Below are 17,764 nucleotides of genomic sequence, written 5' to 3'. Positions count from 1 at the left end.
GCCGAACGGAGACAAAAATGTTTCCTATGCAACCCTTTGGATCCGATTCCACTAAGCAAACTCTAAAACCTATTTACATAAAATCTCGCGTAATGGGTGTTTTGCTATTACCGACGCACCCTTTTATTTATTGATGAAAAGAAAAGAAATGAAATTTTAAAAGTGAATACATAATAACTGAGTGAAAACTTAGGTGGTAATATTGGTTACATTCCTTGCTAAATTGTGCATATTAAAAACTTAGAATCTATGAGTTGTATTGTGAGTCTTGATATTATTTTAAGATTTTATTTTTAATATAAAGCTTAGATTTTTACGTCTCCCCTCGTATGTTGTAATTTTATCAATGACAACACAGTGAGAGCTGCAGTTCTAGCTCTTCTTAAAAAAAAAAGGTTTTGCTTTGTGCTTTTGTATCAATATCTAAGAGTTAAGACAACTTTAGTGAAAATGAAGATCCTATCTATTCAATTTCATGCGAGGGATAGACTCATCCACGTGCCTAATTTTTCATTTGTGCTAGCATAGACTTAACAAAGGAAAACAAATTTGCCGACCACCCTCTATTTCGCACCATGTGCCCACCCTTCTAAATTCATACCATGTGCCAAATTGCTCAATTATTAACTAAATATGAGTTGAGAAAAGACATATGACGTGAGTTTAGAATGATGAGCATAAGGTGATCAAATGAAGGGTGGCCGGTAAATTTATTTCCCAACACGTCTATGCGATAATTGGAGATGACAAGACACCATCTTCAGAACCTTGAGAAGTGAAAACAGGCCCTATGTACATGCCCAAGTAAGAGCAACCCTAACCGGAGGACATGTAACTTGTACCTTATGCGAAAATTTCACCACTACCGTCTTCGACGATTGACCTTTCAAGCGTATTGTTGCTGAAATAAGAATCAAACCACAAGGAACAAAAACCACCAAGGATGTAGATTTGTTTTTAGGTCTGAATGGGTAAAAACGAATGCACATTTGTAAGTTATGCTTGTCAAGGACTGAAGGGTAACTAAAATCGTTTAGAACTTGTATGTTGAGATTTGTTTTGAGGACTGAATTGGAAGATGATAATATAAGAGGGACCAAAGTGCCACAATGCTAAAAATGTAACAAAGGTGGAACATCTCCCTTTGGTCGGTCGTCCATTTCAACAGTTACCTCTTGTTCTCTAGCGCTTCTTGCTGTCCCGAAATCCAGGAAACTCAGCAGCACACCCAAAACCAGAATCCAACAAAGAACCTAGCTTTGGTGTATCAATTGGGAGATCTGGGTAAAGCTTGGACAACACATATACCCAGTTGATTCAAGAAAACAGAGCCAATATGAATATATTCAGATTAGCGGGAGATATGATGCATTTGGCTAGTGTTCTTGTTCTGCTTCTCAAGATCCACACTATCAAGTCCTGTGCTGGTCAGTTTTGTTCTTCTCTCTTTTCACTTGCTGTTGATTTGGTTCCCTGTTTGGTTCTGTTTTATGGTTTTTTTTTTTGGTTTGTGGAGAAAGAGTTTAGTTCCAATGAGCTTAAATTTATATAAGCTGGGTTGAGTTTGTTAGTTGGAGAGAATGTGTTAGGTAGTGAATGGATTGCTTCAGGATAGTTTATAGAGTGCCAAAAATAATGGTAATCTCCGCAATTGGCATTGTCTTGACAAAAATGTAGATTTGGTTTTAGGTTCTAGTTGGTAGTCCTTGTCATGTATGGAAAAAATGGAGGTTAGGGAGTTGTGTTTGGATGGGGAAGAAGCTAGTGATGCTGTACTGAATGATTTTCTATATGTTTGGGAGGAGAGAAGTGGTGTGAATTTAATGGGGTTGGTTTTTTATGTCATAAAATTGTAGCAAAATGTGTTGTTATGCTCGCCGTATGGGTGGTAAATGTTTTCCTAACATTTCTTTCTTTGGGGGTATGTGAATGAGTTAACTGAAAATGGGCATTGGAGCTTATGGTTAGCAGGGATGTTCAGGGTCATGGTTCGTTCTCAGGTGCCCAGCTATTTGCTAGGGGTTTCCTTCCTCTGAAGGTTGTAGGGTCGGTAGGGTGAGCAGTTTGAGCTGGCATGGGGGATTTCATGCTATTACAAGAACGATTAGCCATATGATTGCAGTGGTCTTCCAACTAAAAGTGATTTTTTTTAGCAGAAATTAGCCATGGTACACTTGAATTTTATAAAAACAATACCACAGGCTCTGAAGCAATTTTATAGCGTATATCAATGACTCAGAAGTTTGTTTTATGAGAATTCCCTATGTGGTGCTAAATACTAGTTCCAGAATTCAAATTGCTACGCAATAAATACAAGTAACACTGTCAGATTTTGTTGTGGAAATCAATGTACCGTTCTATTACTATTCGCTTCATCTTAGTTGGGTTTTAGTTAATGTGCGTGCCTGGAACTTAACTTTCTTCTGGACCGAATAAAATTGTGACTTCCCACGGCTTATGCAGGTGTTTCCTTGAAGACTCAAGAACTCTATGCTCTTGTCTTTGCTACCCGCTACTTAGATATCTTTGTTACCTTCTACTCCGTTTATAATACCTTCATGAAGTTGATATTCTTGGGCAGTTCTTTCTCAATTGTTTGGTATATACGGCACCACAGGATTGTTCGTAGATCATATGATAAGGACCAAGACACATTTCGCCATCTTTTTCTCCTACTCCCTTGCCTGCTTTTGGCCCTTGTCATCAATGAGAAATTCACTTTTAGAGAGGTATGAATTGACTTCCATTTTGAGTTGATGTTGTTCACATTCCTATTAGGAGCAAGTGACCAATTTGCTATGTTCAGTAAAACTATTAATGGAGGGCATATAATGCAAGGATCACATTATTTAATTGCCATTGTGATCTAACTATATTGATTAATCAGGTGTTGTGGGCTTTTTCTATATACTTGGAAGCAGTCGCCATACTTCCTCAGCTGGTGCTGTTGCAAAGGACAAGAAATATTGACAACTTAACTGGTCAATATGTAGTCCTCCTCGGGTAATTACTCCTTTTGACCATTTACCTTATTGAATTCTAGAATTATTGAGGTTCAGATATGAGGAGTTTGCATGTTGTTGAAAATATCAACTGTTGTTTCCATCATAGTTGACCTGTTCGTGCTATTCTTTTCCACCTACTAGTTTGTTTCCCCTATTCTTAGACTATAAAATTATAAATGTGCAATTGGATAAACTATCATCTATTCTATCGTGAGCCTTAGTTATGTTCTTGTGTTTATCATGTTCTTATAGTATTTCTGAAACATTTGAGTGTTACTGGCTCAGATGAAACAGAAATTTCAGACCACATATCGTTTCCATCTAATCTAATTACTTGACCTCTCAATATCTTATTACATATTCACGTATGCAAAAAAAAAAATTTAATAATAATATTTGACAACACTTTCAAAATTATGCACTTACAAAATTTTAAAGAAACACCTTGTTTCTCACCCTTTATTCTTACAGTATTATAGAACAATAGTAGCTTCACAGGTGAAATTTTCTGATATTTTGCTGTTATTAAATTTGAGGTTATTTCTCCTATATTATTAAGAATATTGAACCATTATTGAAAGTTGTATACTAACCTAAGTTGATAAATATGATGACATAGAAGTAACTGACCACATTTCCAACTTGATCTTAAACTTAAGTCTGTTTTGTGCTCAATCTAAATGAGGTTCCAGGCTAATTTACACGATCTTGAGGTTTGAGTTGGTTCCAGTTAGTGAACTATGTTACATTGAATCATGTATGCAAAGCACATCTAATATGAACCGGCACATCTTTTATCATTGATACTAAAACGACATGAGATTCTACAGGAATTTTTTTTTTCAAAATTGTGAGCCCTGGTTTGATAGTGAGTTCAGAAATCATGTATAATGAGATTGGGATGAGATGAGATTTCTGTTTGTTCTTGAATATATCAGCCAAAATTCCATTGAAGTATAAATTGTTTATTTATTGTTTGGAGGAGGACTGTATAATGCACTTGAAAGTGTTGCATACTTTTCAAAGGACATGTTTTTCACATATATATTTTCACAGAGTTCTAGCAGTTCTAGGTCTCCATTATCCCAGCAGTGGTGTCTCAAAGCTGGCACCTCCTGCTAAGCATATGTTCCTCACTGTACCTCTTTATGGTGAAACTGTTACAACTGTGTATTTATGAGCTTCAATTTTTAGTACTTTACATTTCTTTTTACTTATCTTACATATCGGGATTCGTGTAAAGGCCTCTTAATTGGTAGCTAGAAGGTTTCTGAAAGTTTAGGTGTATGTCGTGAATTTATTAGCATTTTATGATTTGTCATCCCTTGGTGAATTTAGTTTCGTTCTTCTCCCAGCTTATATATCGGTTGATTGTGGGAACTTTTTCATTTTGGTTTTCTTAATGCAGGGCATATAGAGGATTGTACATATTGAATTGGATTTACCGCTACTTTACTGAAGAAGGCTTTGTCCACTGGATAAGTAAGACTCTTTCTCATGAATTCACATCTGCAGCATATTTCCATGTGAATGTTCTGTGCATTAGCAATATTAAAACATCAGTTTTCATCCTGTCTGTCATACTTAAAAATTACGCACATTTTTGTGACGCTTCATTTTTTGTGTGTTGGTTGTTTATGGACATCTCATCTCAATCGTATCCCCTTTCCACTCCTGCAGCTTGGATAGCAGGGATAATCCAGACCTTACTCTATGGTGATTTCTTCTACTATTACTTCCAAAGGTAGATTCTTGCAGTTTTCATTTTCCCCATCATAAACAATGTTAAATTTGTACACAACAATGACTTCATTTTCATATTCTGCAGTTGGAAGAACAATGTAAAGCTTGAGTTGCCTGCTTGAAAACGCTTCTTACTTGAATGGGTTGCAATAGTTCTAGATGATTCTCTTCTATTACAATATGTCTGGCTTGTGAACTTCATCATCTGACTTGTATTGGACGCCATAACACTGTAGCAGACTAGATGTTATAGTACTACAACTTTCGTACAATCTTTGCCAAACTGGGTGTAGGAATCTATATTTTTAAATACCAATTCATATTCATATGTCAAAAAAGATGCGGAAGAAGTTGGAACTAGTGAAGTTTGCCCAGAGTCATGTAAATATGTTACAGATAGTTATAGGGTCCAATGTCAAAGTTGTGAATTGAGGAGAACAGAGGAAGAGTAGAATTCTTGCATCAGCCAAATTCAGAAAATGCAATTGCATAAATTTCAGCCTTCAGTTTGACAAAAACCAAAAACATGATAATATCTCCAGACTAACAACCTTCCAACCCTAACACAAAAACAATCCTGATTGAACTTCCAACCCTAACAACCCTAAATGTCGATTCAGAGTACTCCAGAAAATCATCAAAATCATTCACAAGATTTTCGTATGTTCGAATAAAGTCATCCACCAAGTTCAGAAACTCAGTTAAGTCCAGAACTCCCTTGCAATCAATTCTCCGCAGGACCTTGGAGTACGAGTTGTTCGGTATCTTCTTTTCAGTTTTCACTATTATTGAATCTTATCATTCTGATTTAAGAAATAAACTCAGTTCCGTTCACTACCAAGAATTAAAACTGTAATAACAATATCAGTGATATGTGAAATACAAGAGAGTTATGGCTATTCTAAAGAAACCCAGAAAATGTATAAAATAAAAAAATTAAAATAAAAACAAAAAACCCTAAAATTCAAATCCTAGAAGATGATCATACACTAGACTGAGTCACTGACATGAGCATGGAAATCATCAAATTTGAACACAAGACTCATCTTGCGTTCTCGAACCTTGTCATCGATTAAGTTCATAAACTCAGTCAAATCTAGAACACCCTTGCTACACAGGCAGAGTTGCTTACGAAAAATTGATGATACTTATCTGAATCTCTAAGAGTTTCCTGAACTTTGTGGCAGAAATCTTCGAGGGTATTCTTGATCAATTTCCTTTTGATTTCTCCTGCACACGCTTGAAGTGATTTTGGTACGCGGATGAAGCTCTCTCTGTTCACGTTGGTTTTCATCATGAATTTCTTATTCCTTTTCACAAAAAACGTTTCTGGGGAAAAATATATGTGCGACTGGTCGGGAGCTTTCTCGACTAGAAGGAAACTACGATTTCTAAATTTTTATGAGAAATTGAGAAAAAGGTATATTTATTACAGTGGTTTCTTGCCACTCTAAGGCCCCATTTGGTTATGCAGTCTAAATAATCAGTTTTAAAAAACACAGTGGTGACAAAAATCCGTGGTGAAATAAACTTGTTACGTGTTTGGTAAAATGTTTTTTTTTAATCTTGTGTTAAAAAAAGTAAATGTAGATGTTTGGTAACTCCGAATGTAGAACTGCAATGTTTGGTGTAATGAAACAAGATAGCCAGTTTCAAACTTTCAATCAAGATCGAGAAACCCAAAACAAAATTTTGGCTCTAAATATAAAATCCAAACCCTATTTCCTAAACTCTAAACTCTAAATGAAAGTGTGGAAAGTCATCCTCATAGTTTAAGCAAGTGATATTCCATTTGATAAATCCGAGTAAGGAACATATTCCAAATGAGAAAGAAATTTCTTCAAATCTTCTATGGATGATCGAGGAATACCTCTCTAAAAGAAATCCAAGTGTGGAGTGGCATCCATATATACGATGAGGATCCTCCTCGTAATCTAAAGTTAGTATTCTCTTCTAGACGAATCCAAGTGAAGAGTGGAACCGAGTAAGTAGATGGTAACTCGCGTAAAATGTAATGTACGAGGATAAGTCTCCTCATAGTGAATTTGAGTTAGAGACTTAGAGGTATATCATTTGAGTGGGGGGGGGGGGGGGGATGGCGTGTATGGGTGAGGAGTAGTGAAATCTAGGTGAGGAGAAACATTATCCTATATGGGTTAGCAATGGTCAGCAAAGCCGCGCTTTGCCGCAGCTTTGTGTAAGAAAAAGAAAACTGATTGAAATGTTAATTTGAGATTAGTATAAAAGAAATTGGAAAGAAGTTCAGCATTTGTGAGAATGAGAAAGGTAAAGAGAGTAACTGGAGAGAAAGAGAAGAATGATGTCTGGGTTTTTAGAGTAGAAAGAGAAAAACATATGGAGGGAGAAAGATGGATGGCCTAGTAATTGAAATAGGTTAACAAAACCTAGCAACTAAAGTCTTGTTTAAAAAAAAACCCTAAAATTGAGCCCCTAACCCAGCCCACCCCAGCACTGTAGCAAGTTCAGCTACTATTTTAAAAGTAGAAAGAGAAAAATATACCGAGGGAGAAAAATGTGTGGCCTATTAATTGAAATAGGTTAATAAAACCTAGCAACTAAAACCATGTTAAAAGAAAAAATCATAACCCAAAGCCCGCTACTGTAGCAGGTACTGTTCCTAACCTGACTCACCTAAAATATATAGTAAATTTTACCATTCTTTATTTGGGTTCCAACAACAATACACGTGTCAATTAGTGAGGAACACAAGTGAATGCCCAAATACTCAGCCCGTTACTGTTAGGGGTGGGCATAAAAAACAGAAATCCCGATCCCGTCCCGAAATTCGTAGGGACGGGACAGGACGGAGGTCTAAAAACGTTCGTCCCGTCCTGATCCCGTCCCGTTTCATAATAATGGGATGGGACGTGGGACGAATAATTTTTTATCCCACTTCGTCCCGTCCCGTCCCACCTTCAATGAAAACTTAATAATTCTTATAAATTTGTATCAAAATGAAACTAATTTATGTTCCTAATAACTCCAAAATTATATTAATTCAAATAATAATGGTAAATTATAATATTTTGAACATAATATGTTTTTTTTGGTTAAAATTTCATTATTAAATGTTATTTTGTTAATGAAAAAGTAAAAATATAGGTTTTTATTTAACTTTATAGGAAGGTGAGATTTGTCCCGTCCCGTCCCAACCGGGATTAATCCCAAGTGGGATGCATTCTTAAAAACCCTCGTCCCGTCCCGATTCAAAAAAGTAGAACGGGACGTGGGATTAGCTCCGTCCCGTCCCATCCCGTCCCGTGCCCACCCCTAGTTACTGTAGCCGCACTGTTGAAAATGCTACTATCTATGAATAGTAAATATTGTTCACCTCGAGTGTACTGTACATACTATTGTGGAGGCCCAAATACCCAGTCCGTACTGTAGCCACATTTTGATAAGCTACTCTCTCTAAATAGTAAATATTGTTCACCCGCATGTACTGTAGTTGTTGTAGCTACTGTTACTAAATTGACTCACCTGTAATATATAGCAAATTACAGAATTTTTATGCATGTTTAGTTACATAGAGAACAAGTCCTAGCATAAACAAAAAAAAGTGTCACACAATGTTGACTTTATATGCTTTCATTGTTCTTCTATAGTTCAATCACTAAAACTTTCCAACGATAAGAAACATCTTCATTTAATTTTCTGATATATATATATATATATATAGTCTCTATCCAGAGTGAAGGTCACTTTGAAATTACAAAGTGAAATTCGTTATTTGACTCATTTTTTCCGTCAAAGTTTCACATCTTCATCGTATATATCTTAGAACATAATGTATAGATCACTCCTATAAACATTTATATAATTTGATGATTATTAAGGCATTGAAATATTATTAAATCACTAAATGAACTAAATCTATTCAAATTGAACCGTTCGTGTAAATCATGATTCCGGAAGGCCAAACGATAATTAAATTGGATGAAACTTTGCAGGAGTGATTTATACATTATGTTCTAAGATATATACGGTGGAGATGTGAAAATTTAACAAAAAAGTGAGTCAAATAACGATGTTCACTATGTAATTTCAAAGTGAACCTTCACTCTAGATAGAGATTATACACACACATATATATATATAGACACACACACATATACTCAAAGAGTCAAAGTATTAATGTGTCTACTGATTACTAATAGATATATATGAGATATCCATTGCCATAAATTACAATATATCAATTATGATGATGTTCAATATAACTAGTCTACCCACATATCGCATATGTGAATGTGATTTTTTTTCTATGATTAATAAATATAAATATAGAGAGAGATGAGAAGTTAATGGAGTAGTGGGTAATTAATTACCAACCTTTTGTATTTACTGTTTTATCATTATATTTCATTTACTAAAATGTCATTCCAATAGTTAAGACAACGTGGAACTAATATATGGTATAAGGGTTGTTATGTAATTTTACGTCTGTTTTGGTTGACAAAGTGTGTTTGAGTTATTAATAGCATATATACTATCATATACAATAGCAAGCAACGTCTACAGATTGGATCAAGTACAAATGATCAAGTATATATAATATGCTTCAAACATATTCAAAGCAATCAATGAGAACCCAAAAACAAATAAAAACTAGGGCTGTAAATTTCGATATGACTTGATAACACGACTCGAAATCCTCACGAAATAAAGCGGCTTGAACCCGCACGATGGTTAAGCCGCTAACACGAAATGAACCTGTATGGTACGTTTAATAAAAAAGGTCGAACTAAATTCTTTATATAATATGTGTATACAAGTTATTTAAAATGGTAACATTATAAGTATATAAGGGTTTAGTAAGTCTTTCTCATTTTGATCTAGAATTTTGGGTAATACATTGAATTTTTTTTGTTTGATTTTTGCTTCAGTTGGTTATCTTAAATAAAAACGACTTGATATATTTATTAAATGGGTTAAACGGGTTATAAACGGGTAACCCGTTTAATAAATAGGTTGGGTTTGAGTTTAAATTTTTGATATGATTATTAAATGAGTTGGGTTTAGGTTTACATTTTATGACACGCGAGACATCTTGACCTGACATGGCCCATTAACAGCTCTAATAAAAAACAAGTGCACTAAAGATTGGATATCAATTTCGTTTGTTTAGATTTTCCTTCTTCTTTTTCCAACTTCAAATTATACACAAATCAATCAATTTTTTATGAAACTTTGAAAACACCCAAATTTGCCTGCTCTTTCTCCAATTTATCCTCAGATTTGGGCGGTTTATCTTCTTTAATTTTAGGGTTCATCTAATATATAAAGTTATAAACCCTGAAATAGGGTTCGCGCTCATTAAAATTAGATTTAACGCTGGATATTTTTGGGTTTCAAAGTAATTAGCAGAGAGAGCCGCGTCTTTCACTTGCGTTCCAAAAACTATAAGAAAAAGCATGTTGCGACCTGTTTCTCAAATATGAGATTTTCTATCGCGATAATTAAAAAAGAAACTCGGATTTAGAAATTTAAACAGACGGGTTTAAAGCCCAAAATGTTTTAAAAAAAGGCCAAGTTTATTCCCACCCAAACCATAATATCAAACTGGGCCTAACAACGAAGAAGAACAATGAATAAACTCCCTCCACATTTGAACAATGCGGCCAAATTAACAAACGTTATTAATGTTTTCCATAGGATTGAGGATTGGTATATGGACCGTAAATCAGGTACATATGATCCCCTTTTCCTGGGACATTTTCAACATTGTGAGTCATGCTTCAAGTCTTCAACACCCAAGCTTTGATTTAATTTATATTCATCCTTTAAATATGAACTTGGCTCAATTCAGTTCCCACTTGTGTTGGTTGCATGTAATGCCGGTAATGGCAGCCCTTGTATCTAAACTCTGGCTCCGCCACTACGTATTGATATACGGTGTCAAAAAATGGAGCGCCATCAATCACAATCTTGATAAGCAGGCAAGTAGATAGAACATATAGTCTAGTGGCTTGGTTCTTCGAAACAAATTATTGCCCACGCCAATTTCCGAGTTATTTCGTTAATGAAGTTTGGGGTTTCTTACTCACAATCTAGTTTGGACATTCTTTTTTCTTTTTTCTTTTTCTTATTCCAGTTGTTGATATTATTAATGGATTTAAGCTAGAATTCGAAAGAATCAAGTGATTTTGTGCCGACTAAAATATGAAAATATTTTCGCTCATTTTGGATCATGATCAAGTGACTGATTAATCACATGCATTCATGCTCAATGCTATTAGGTATTAGGTAGTAATGAAAAGTAGGGAAAATGCAAGCCTGCTTTCAATTAAAAATTGAAAAATCTTGAGACCTGGTTGAGCCTCACCATAGCCATCTTGTTCTTGATGGGCTGACTCTGCAAGCTTAACCCGGCGAAACTCAATTTACAGTAAAAATATTCTATATAAGCAGGTGCCCTGATCGATCTTAACATTTGTTCCCAAACAGCAACATCAACACAAATTTCCCTATACTTGTAGAGCTTGCTAGAATGTACTTTCCCTATATTCATACGAAAGAAACCAAAAGATAAAAAATAAAAACTAGAGATTCAAAACAGACAAAGACCAGGCCGATATATACATAAGTTAGGACAAGAAACACTTCAAATATATAGATTTTATTAGATTATTTCACAAACAGCAACATCAAGACATATGAAGAGCTTCCAACGAAAAAAGAAAACACATGAAGAGCTTAATCAACGTTCAATACTTTCTTCAATATCAACCTCTCGCTCGCCATCAACCCCCTCCTCTATATCAACCTCAGCAAACATTGATGCTATTTCACTGAGCACGTCTCCGGTCAAGAAAGAAAGAACTTCAGACGTATCAATTGGAAATACAAAGCGTTCTTTAGATCCCTCACAATGAAAGTTTGGGATATGAGAAGCCAAATTCTTTATTTCATCATCACCCTCATTGAAACCAATACAATCCTTGGCTTCCAACAACACAAGTTCTTTGCAGCCCTTCAGTAATATTATAAGACTGTCCCGATCAATCTGTGCCCCATTCAATATCAAGAGCTTTATATCAGGCACTAATTTGACGATTGCCATGGCCTCTTCTTCACGAATTAGGGCATTAGACAGTGTTAGATTAGAAAACAACTTGCAGTATTTGCTTACTACTGCAAGAACTCTGTCCAAATTGGTGCAGCTACCCAAGGACAACATAAACAAGTTCTTAAACTTGCCAATCAATTCCAGATTGATGTGCTCTTCCCACAACAAACATCTTGGTAAGCCAAAAATCACAAGGTTAGGGCACCTGAAATATCACTCACTAGTTCATGAGTAAAGTATCCAAGACAGTTTTAACACCCAAAAATTATTTCAAGAGAAAAAAACTTACGCATCTGTAACATATTGGAAGGCTTCTAGCGAGGAGCATCCAGGTAGCTTGAGAAAAACAACATTTCCTTGGCCACGATTGACGACATACTTTATAAAGGCCGTTTTGGAGAAGCGATTCTTTTCAAGGCCAAATTCAGAAACAAATCTTTCATAGATTGGATAATCAAATTCAAAAGGAAATTCAGGTTCAAAGTCTGGAAAGATAAGTCTATTCCAGCAAGAAGGATTGAGTGTTTCTTTGTGCCATGATTTGCACACAAAAGGAATGTCCAAGAGTAGTGACTCCATACCAACCTTCCCAAACACTTTCACTAAACAGTCCTTATCTAAGTCCTCCCATCGTCGTTGATCCATCTACAAAGAAAAAGTAGAAGAACAAAAATCAATCAAACATGCAATATGTTGGATCGGTTTTAAACAAAAACAACAACAATTAAACGAAAGAAAAAACCTAGAATTGATAGAATTAAATTGAGAATGTCAGAAGCAAGGGACTATTTTAAAATCTGATGGAGGAGAGGAGAGGAGGGTAATATGCTAGAGTACGTTGGAGAATATGTTCTTATATTAATAAGGGGCAAGGGACGCATAGATACGGTTGCAATAGTTGGAAACGTAAGAGTTGTAGTGTTTAATATGATCAGTCAAAAGAAATTGGTTGTACATTATATGATTTATATCGAACTTCACATTTTACCGTCCCAGAGTTTAACTAAGACAGTACCAAGGTGAATAGCAAAAGCCAAGATCGAAGAATCCAAAACGGAAAAAAGAAAAATAATTGCTAATTCAAAGAAAATAAATGATAAGATATTACAGTTTTACAAGTATAATTAATGATGAAACTCTATTGACGGGAATGATATAATATTTTGTCATTTCGTTGTTTAAGCATTGGGTTGAAAACATGAATATATTTATTTTTCTTTAAGGAAAATGAATTTAGTTCATTTGGTGATAATACCAAAAAATTAGAGTGACAAGCCGCTCCAAACGTTACTCAACTAGGAAAATAAGTAAATGCACACAGAACGCTTATACAAACTAAACAAATTTAAGAAATTGTTTCCAAAATAATAGACATAACTAGTTACTAGAGTTTAATCCAAAACAAAAGCAAAAGCAAAAGCAAAAGCAAAAGCAAAAGTAAAAACAAAAGTAAAAGCAAAAGCAAAATAACTAATCCAACCTAGATTCCACAAAATAAACAGATTCGAGCCTAAGACAACAATTTTGTCCTCTATATTGGTCACTTCATGAAAGCTAATGTTAGGGCATCCGCACCGGCGAGCAAATGTGCCGGCGTGCTCGAGCAGGAGGAGGGACCAGCCGGAGGAGCTCGAGCAGGAGAAGGGGAGGCTCGCACCGGCGAGCAGGAGGAGGCGAGCTGCTCGCCCAGTCAACCCAGCCGCGGTGCTCGTCCGATCGCTCGAGCAAATTTTGCTCCGGTGTTTGCTCGTTCGCCTGGCGGAGCCCACCGTCCGTGGGTGACATCAGGCACGGGCGATTTTTTTTATGTTAGGCGCGTGCGCACGCGCCATTAAAAAAACAGCGAGCCAATGAATGGCTGACATGTGTCTCACTGATTGGCCAATAGTCCAATTGATCTGGGCCTTCCATTTTGAATCAGAAATTTCGATCCAACGGTCAGAATTAATTGGCAACGGCTACTATTTGATCATAACGGAAATAAACCCAAAAAATTGTAAAAAAATCCCCAAAATTTCAAAATTCTCCCAAAAAATTGCCTATAAATACTACTTCAATTTGTTATGAACTCACATCAATTTGTGCACAACAAATTTCACATCTTCCTCCACCTCCTCTCTCATTTCGTTTAGCATTTTTTTCCAAAACAATGGGCACCTATTGGCTTCCTTCCGAAGATTTACAAATGTGCATTTCTTTTGTCCGTCATAGCATTGATGAATATGACGGTAACAAACAAAAGAGGGACAAATTGTGGGAGACAATTCATGGCGATTATATGCAAAATTGGGTGCTAGCAAATTGGTCGAAAGTCTTATCAGAAATTTCGTCGAATTATTTTGCCGACAGTGACACGTGTCAATTCTCTACTAGTCGAAAATCTTATCGGAAATCTGCTCCAATTATTTTAGTGACAATGACACGTGGCAGTGACACCTGTCAATTATCTATTAGTCGAAAATCTTATCGGAAATTTTAGATAATATCGAGTCGATAATGACACGTGGCACATTATTATTGGTTGTAAATATATCCGGTAAAAAAAATTAATTATTTCACAACAAGACAAAATTGAATTGCTCAAGCAAATTGTAAATGAGTGTGTGAAAAAATCGATTTGCTTGAGTAAAATATGAAATCGATTTGCTTGATTTTCCTTCTGGCCCTACCATTTGCTTGAGCAAATGCAATTTATGGGTGTGGATGCTCTTAGAGGAGTTTTCCAGGTGAAGCTAAGAAAGTACTCCTCCTCTGCCTCGTTGCCAAGGCACATCCAGCCACCAATCGACATGGTCTCTGATCCCAACAAAGAGCTTGAAATGGCAGCTCAATCTGTAAATATGATTGTCATCAGAGCTGAAAAATTTTTAGTTGAAATTTTTAGTACGCAGACTGACTTGAAATTTTTGGTAATTAAATGGATGCCTTATACAGCGTGTGACATATCCTTGATCTTCTAAACAACTAAAACAAGGCACTGGGCAATTTAGACGAGCTAACTCCCGGTTTTTGATATCAATGGTCATGCAATCACCCACATCGTTAAATACATCAAGATTCTCTAAGCACAATTCACTTGAATTGCAAGAGTCTTCGTGATATCTGGGCATTCATCATTGTTCTTGAAGTAAACCTTCCGGTCGATGGGAACTATGCAGCTAGTGTTTCCCAAACAGTGTTGTTCAACTACTTCCTTGGATATAGGTGAGTTGCATTTGCCCAAGGTGTAGCTTCCACATGAACCAGTCGGATCACCAAAGCTTGCAAACTCAACAGCTACAATCTTTTTAAAGTTCGGACAGTTTAACTCCGCTGATGTTCTTACAACATCTAAAACAGGTTGGAAGACGCTGTTCTGTCTTGCCCATGACTTAACATTTGGAGGATGATTCTCAGTGATGAAGCTGCAAATGGTATCTCTGTTTACAGTCACAATGTCAATGCTATTAGGCTTGGCTGGCTCCTCTTCCAAAACAACAAGAAAGTTTTTCCTTGGCTTGATGAATGATCGTGGTATGTGATACTCGGATTGAGTAGGTTGCCCAAGAGGAGATAGGAAGGAGATCCAGTGTCGGCCGATGCTATTACCATTCACCCAGATCATTCCTTTTCCCATACTAGTCATTCGAATAGCAACAGGATCATTCCCTTCAGGAGCATCAAAATATGTCTTGTACCATGTGAGAGCCTGTTTTGGTCCATTAATTTCTCGCCATTGAACCTGTTTTGATCCTTCTTTGGTGAAAACTTGGATCTTCTCTCCATTTAGACCAACTTGATGCCCCCAGCCATTTTGTGAGAGATCTAAAGTTCCAGTGTTTAATCCTAGAACCATTATCTCCTGAGGCCCTGCATATCTGTGCTCCATGTAAGCTCCACTATCTGGTAGGCCAACTGTCATGCAAAGCAAAGCTATTTGGTTGACGCCGGCCGTGAAGGACACAACTTTCTCAAAGACAAAGCTCTTCTCGTCATGACTGCCATGTCCAGAACCAACATACTCACCGTTGACAAATACCAGCATTGCGTGACCGAGACTTCTAATACGTAGAACCGGTTGAATACTTTGTTTCATGGACATATCCCTAGAATTCACTTCGAGGCTAGTTGTGTACCATGCATAGTCTGATTGATCTTTCAGCAAGTTGTAGAGCTCAAGTGGTGTCCTACTATTGATTGGAATTTCCTTGGTGCTCGGAATGGATTCCGAAAATTCCATCCATCTCATTTTATTAGCCAAATTTGATCTGACAAAGCTCCTTGCATTATGTTGCGAGACAATGGTTTGAGTATTGTAGACTACGGTCTTGCAATCAGGGAGGATACTAATGGATTTCGGTGGAAGGAAATAGTCACGTCCTCGCCAATTAACAATTGCTTCATTTCTTGAATTGTTGTTGGCCAGGAAAGCAGCACAGATTGTGGAGTTCTCCTTCAACTCATAAAAACGAGCCTCGATGTGTTTTCCTAAGTTGTGAACACCTGGAACTCCCCAAAGCAAAGGCTTCCTGCATAGTTTCAAAGCTTTGTGCAAGTCCTTGAGGTGACCCCATTTAGGATTCCTTGGCAAACCATATTCATCAAGAGGTGCTTCATCATAGTAGCGAGTTGTGGTAAAAATCGCACTTGTTCTTCCAAAATTAGTCCCACCATGGTACATGTAGTAATTGGTTAAAGATCCCTTCTTTGAGAAGAAGCGAGCAACTGAATATGCAATATCTTCTGCTGGTCTTTGGGAAGCAGGATCACCAAACACTCGGTACTGCGCTGTCCAGTTTTCGGTCCATATAGCAGGCTTGTATGGCTTATTAGGGCCGGAGAAAGTATCTCCACAATGCCTTCCATTACAAGTATTGATCACCGGATCAGGAGCATCGGTCTGCTTGCACATTATCCATGGTACTTCAACATCTTGTTTTACGGCCATCCTTGCTGCCCATTTGACATAACTGACTCCCTTCTCTTTATATGCAAGTTGAATATGATTGTACTCATTTTCAATCTGTGCCAATATGATCGGGCCTCCTTGAGGAGAAAATAGCTTTGCTTCTTTCAACTTGCTTACAACCATGGTCACATACTTCTTCATATAGTACTTGTATGGTGCATTATCAGTACGAAATATGAGATTTGGAACCTCTCTTAGCCAATATGGAAGGCCTCCATGGTTCCATTCGGCTTGAATGAATGGTCCAACTCGAATGGTAACATACATTCCATGTTCTTGAGCAAGCTTAATGAACCTCACCAAATCATAGTTTCCCGAAAAATTGTAGTGACCTTTCACAGGTTCGTGAATGTTCCAAAACACATAAGTTTGAATCACATTCAGACCTCCATGCCTAGCCTTCCGAAGGAGATCAGGCCACATTTCTGGTGTGCTTCGCGTATAATGGATTGAACCGGAAAATAGAAGCTCACGTTTGCCATTGATAAGCAGCGACCTCCCATCATATATTATCGGCCCTGTTCGAAGTTGATGCTTCCCACCATGATGATCACCACCTTGGCTTTTCGTGTGCGCTACTGCCACGAAAAGTATAAAGGAAAGAAGAGCTAATAAGAGCATCCTGGAGCTTGACACCGCCATCACTCTTTCTTTTCTTTTCTTGTATGCTTTGTCGAGGAAAAAGAAACTCCTAGTTTAGCTTCCTCCTTAGGAGGAGGTTGCAAACAGAAGCTGGTGCAGAAACTAAATGAAACACAAAAATTTATAAGAATGCACATGAAGACTTTGGTTTGAAATTTGAGATTCTGTTGCAATTGGCTGGTGTATCTTTCTTTCCAAAGCCATTGTTTTGTTGTCAGCAGTTTACTATGTCTCCGGTTGTTTTTGCAGTTTCGCAGCAGTTACGGCTTCCACGTTGGTCTCCGGAGGAAGAGAAAATCACTACTGCTAGCCTGTATTACAAGCTTATTAGTAACT

General features: G+C 36.8%; 3 protein-coding genes across 3 annotated transcripts; 1 reads left to right on the top strand and 2 right to left on the bottom strand.

Annotated features, from left to right (window-relative positions):
* Positions 1-1,137: 1,137 nt before the first annotated feature.
* On the top strand, positions 1,138-5,076 carry LOC126790638 (ER lumen protein-retaining receptor-like). The gene is made up of 6 exons (XM_050516960.1): positions 1,138-1,427; positions 2,464-2,729; positions 2,888-3,003; positions 4,414-4,487; positions 4,686-4,749; positions 4,834-5,076. Exons 1-6 carry the CDS (start codon positions 1,337-1,339, stop codon positions 4,868-4,870), a joined length of 648 nt encoding a protein of 215 aa, XP_050372917.1. The 5' UTR covers positions 1,138-1,336; the 3' UTR covers positions 4,871-5,076.
* Positions 5,077-11,369: 6,293 nt separating this feature from the next.
* Positions 11,370-12,672, bottom strand: LOC126791611 (F-box protein FBW2-like). Its single transcript, XM_050518088.1, has 3 exons — positions 12,581-12,672; positions 12,128-12,483; positions 11,370-12,043 (listed from the first exon to the last, which is right to left on the bottom strand). The coding sequence occupies exons 2-3, from the start codon at positions 12,481-12,483 to the stop codon at positions 11,470-11,472; spliced, it is 930 nt and encodes a 309-aa protein (XP_050374045.1). The 5' UTR covers positions 12,581-12,672; the 3' UTR covers positions 11,370-11,469.
* Positions 12,673-14,899: 2,227 nt separating this feature from the next.
* On the bottom strand, positions 14,900-17,428 carry LOC126791782 (beta-galactosidase 13-like). The gene has a single exon (XM_050518262.1). The coding sequence runs from the start codon at positions 17,426-17,428 to the stop codon at positions 14,900-14,902; it is 2,529 nt and encodes an 842-aa protein (XP_050374219.1).
* Between the last annotated feature and the right edge of the window lie 336 nt (positions 17,429-17,764).

Source organism: Argentina anserina, chromosome 4 (genome assembly GCF_933775445.1).
Source record: "Argentina anserina chromosome 4, drPotAnse1.1, whole genome shotgun sequence".
Taxonomy (NCBI): Eukaryota; Viridiplantae; Streptophyta; class Magnoliopsida; order Rosales; family Rosaceae; genus Argentina; species Argentina anserina.
The sequence above is the reverse complement of the archived record's forward strand: the minus strand, read 5'-3'. Positions and strand labels throughout refer to the sequence as shown.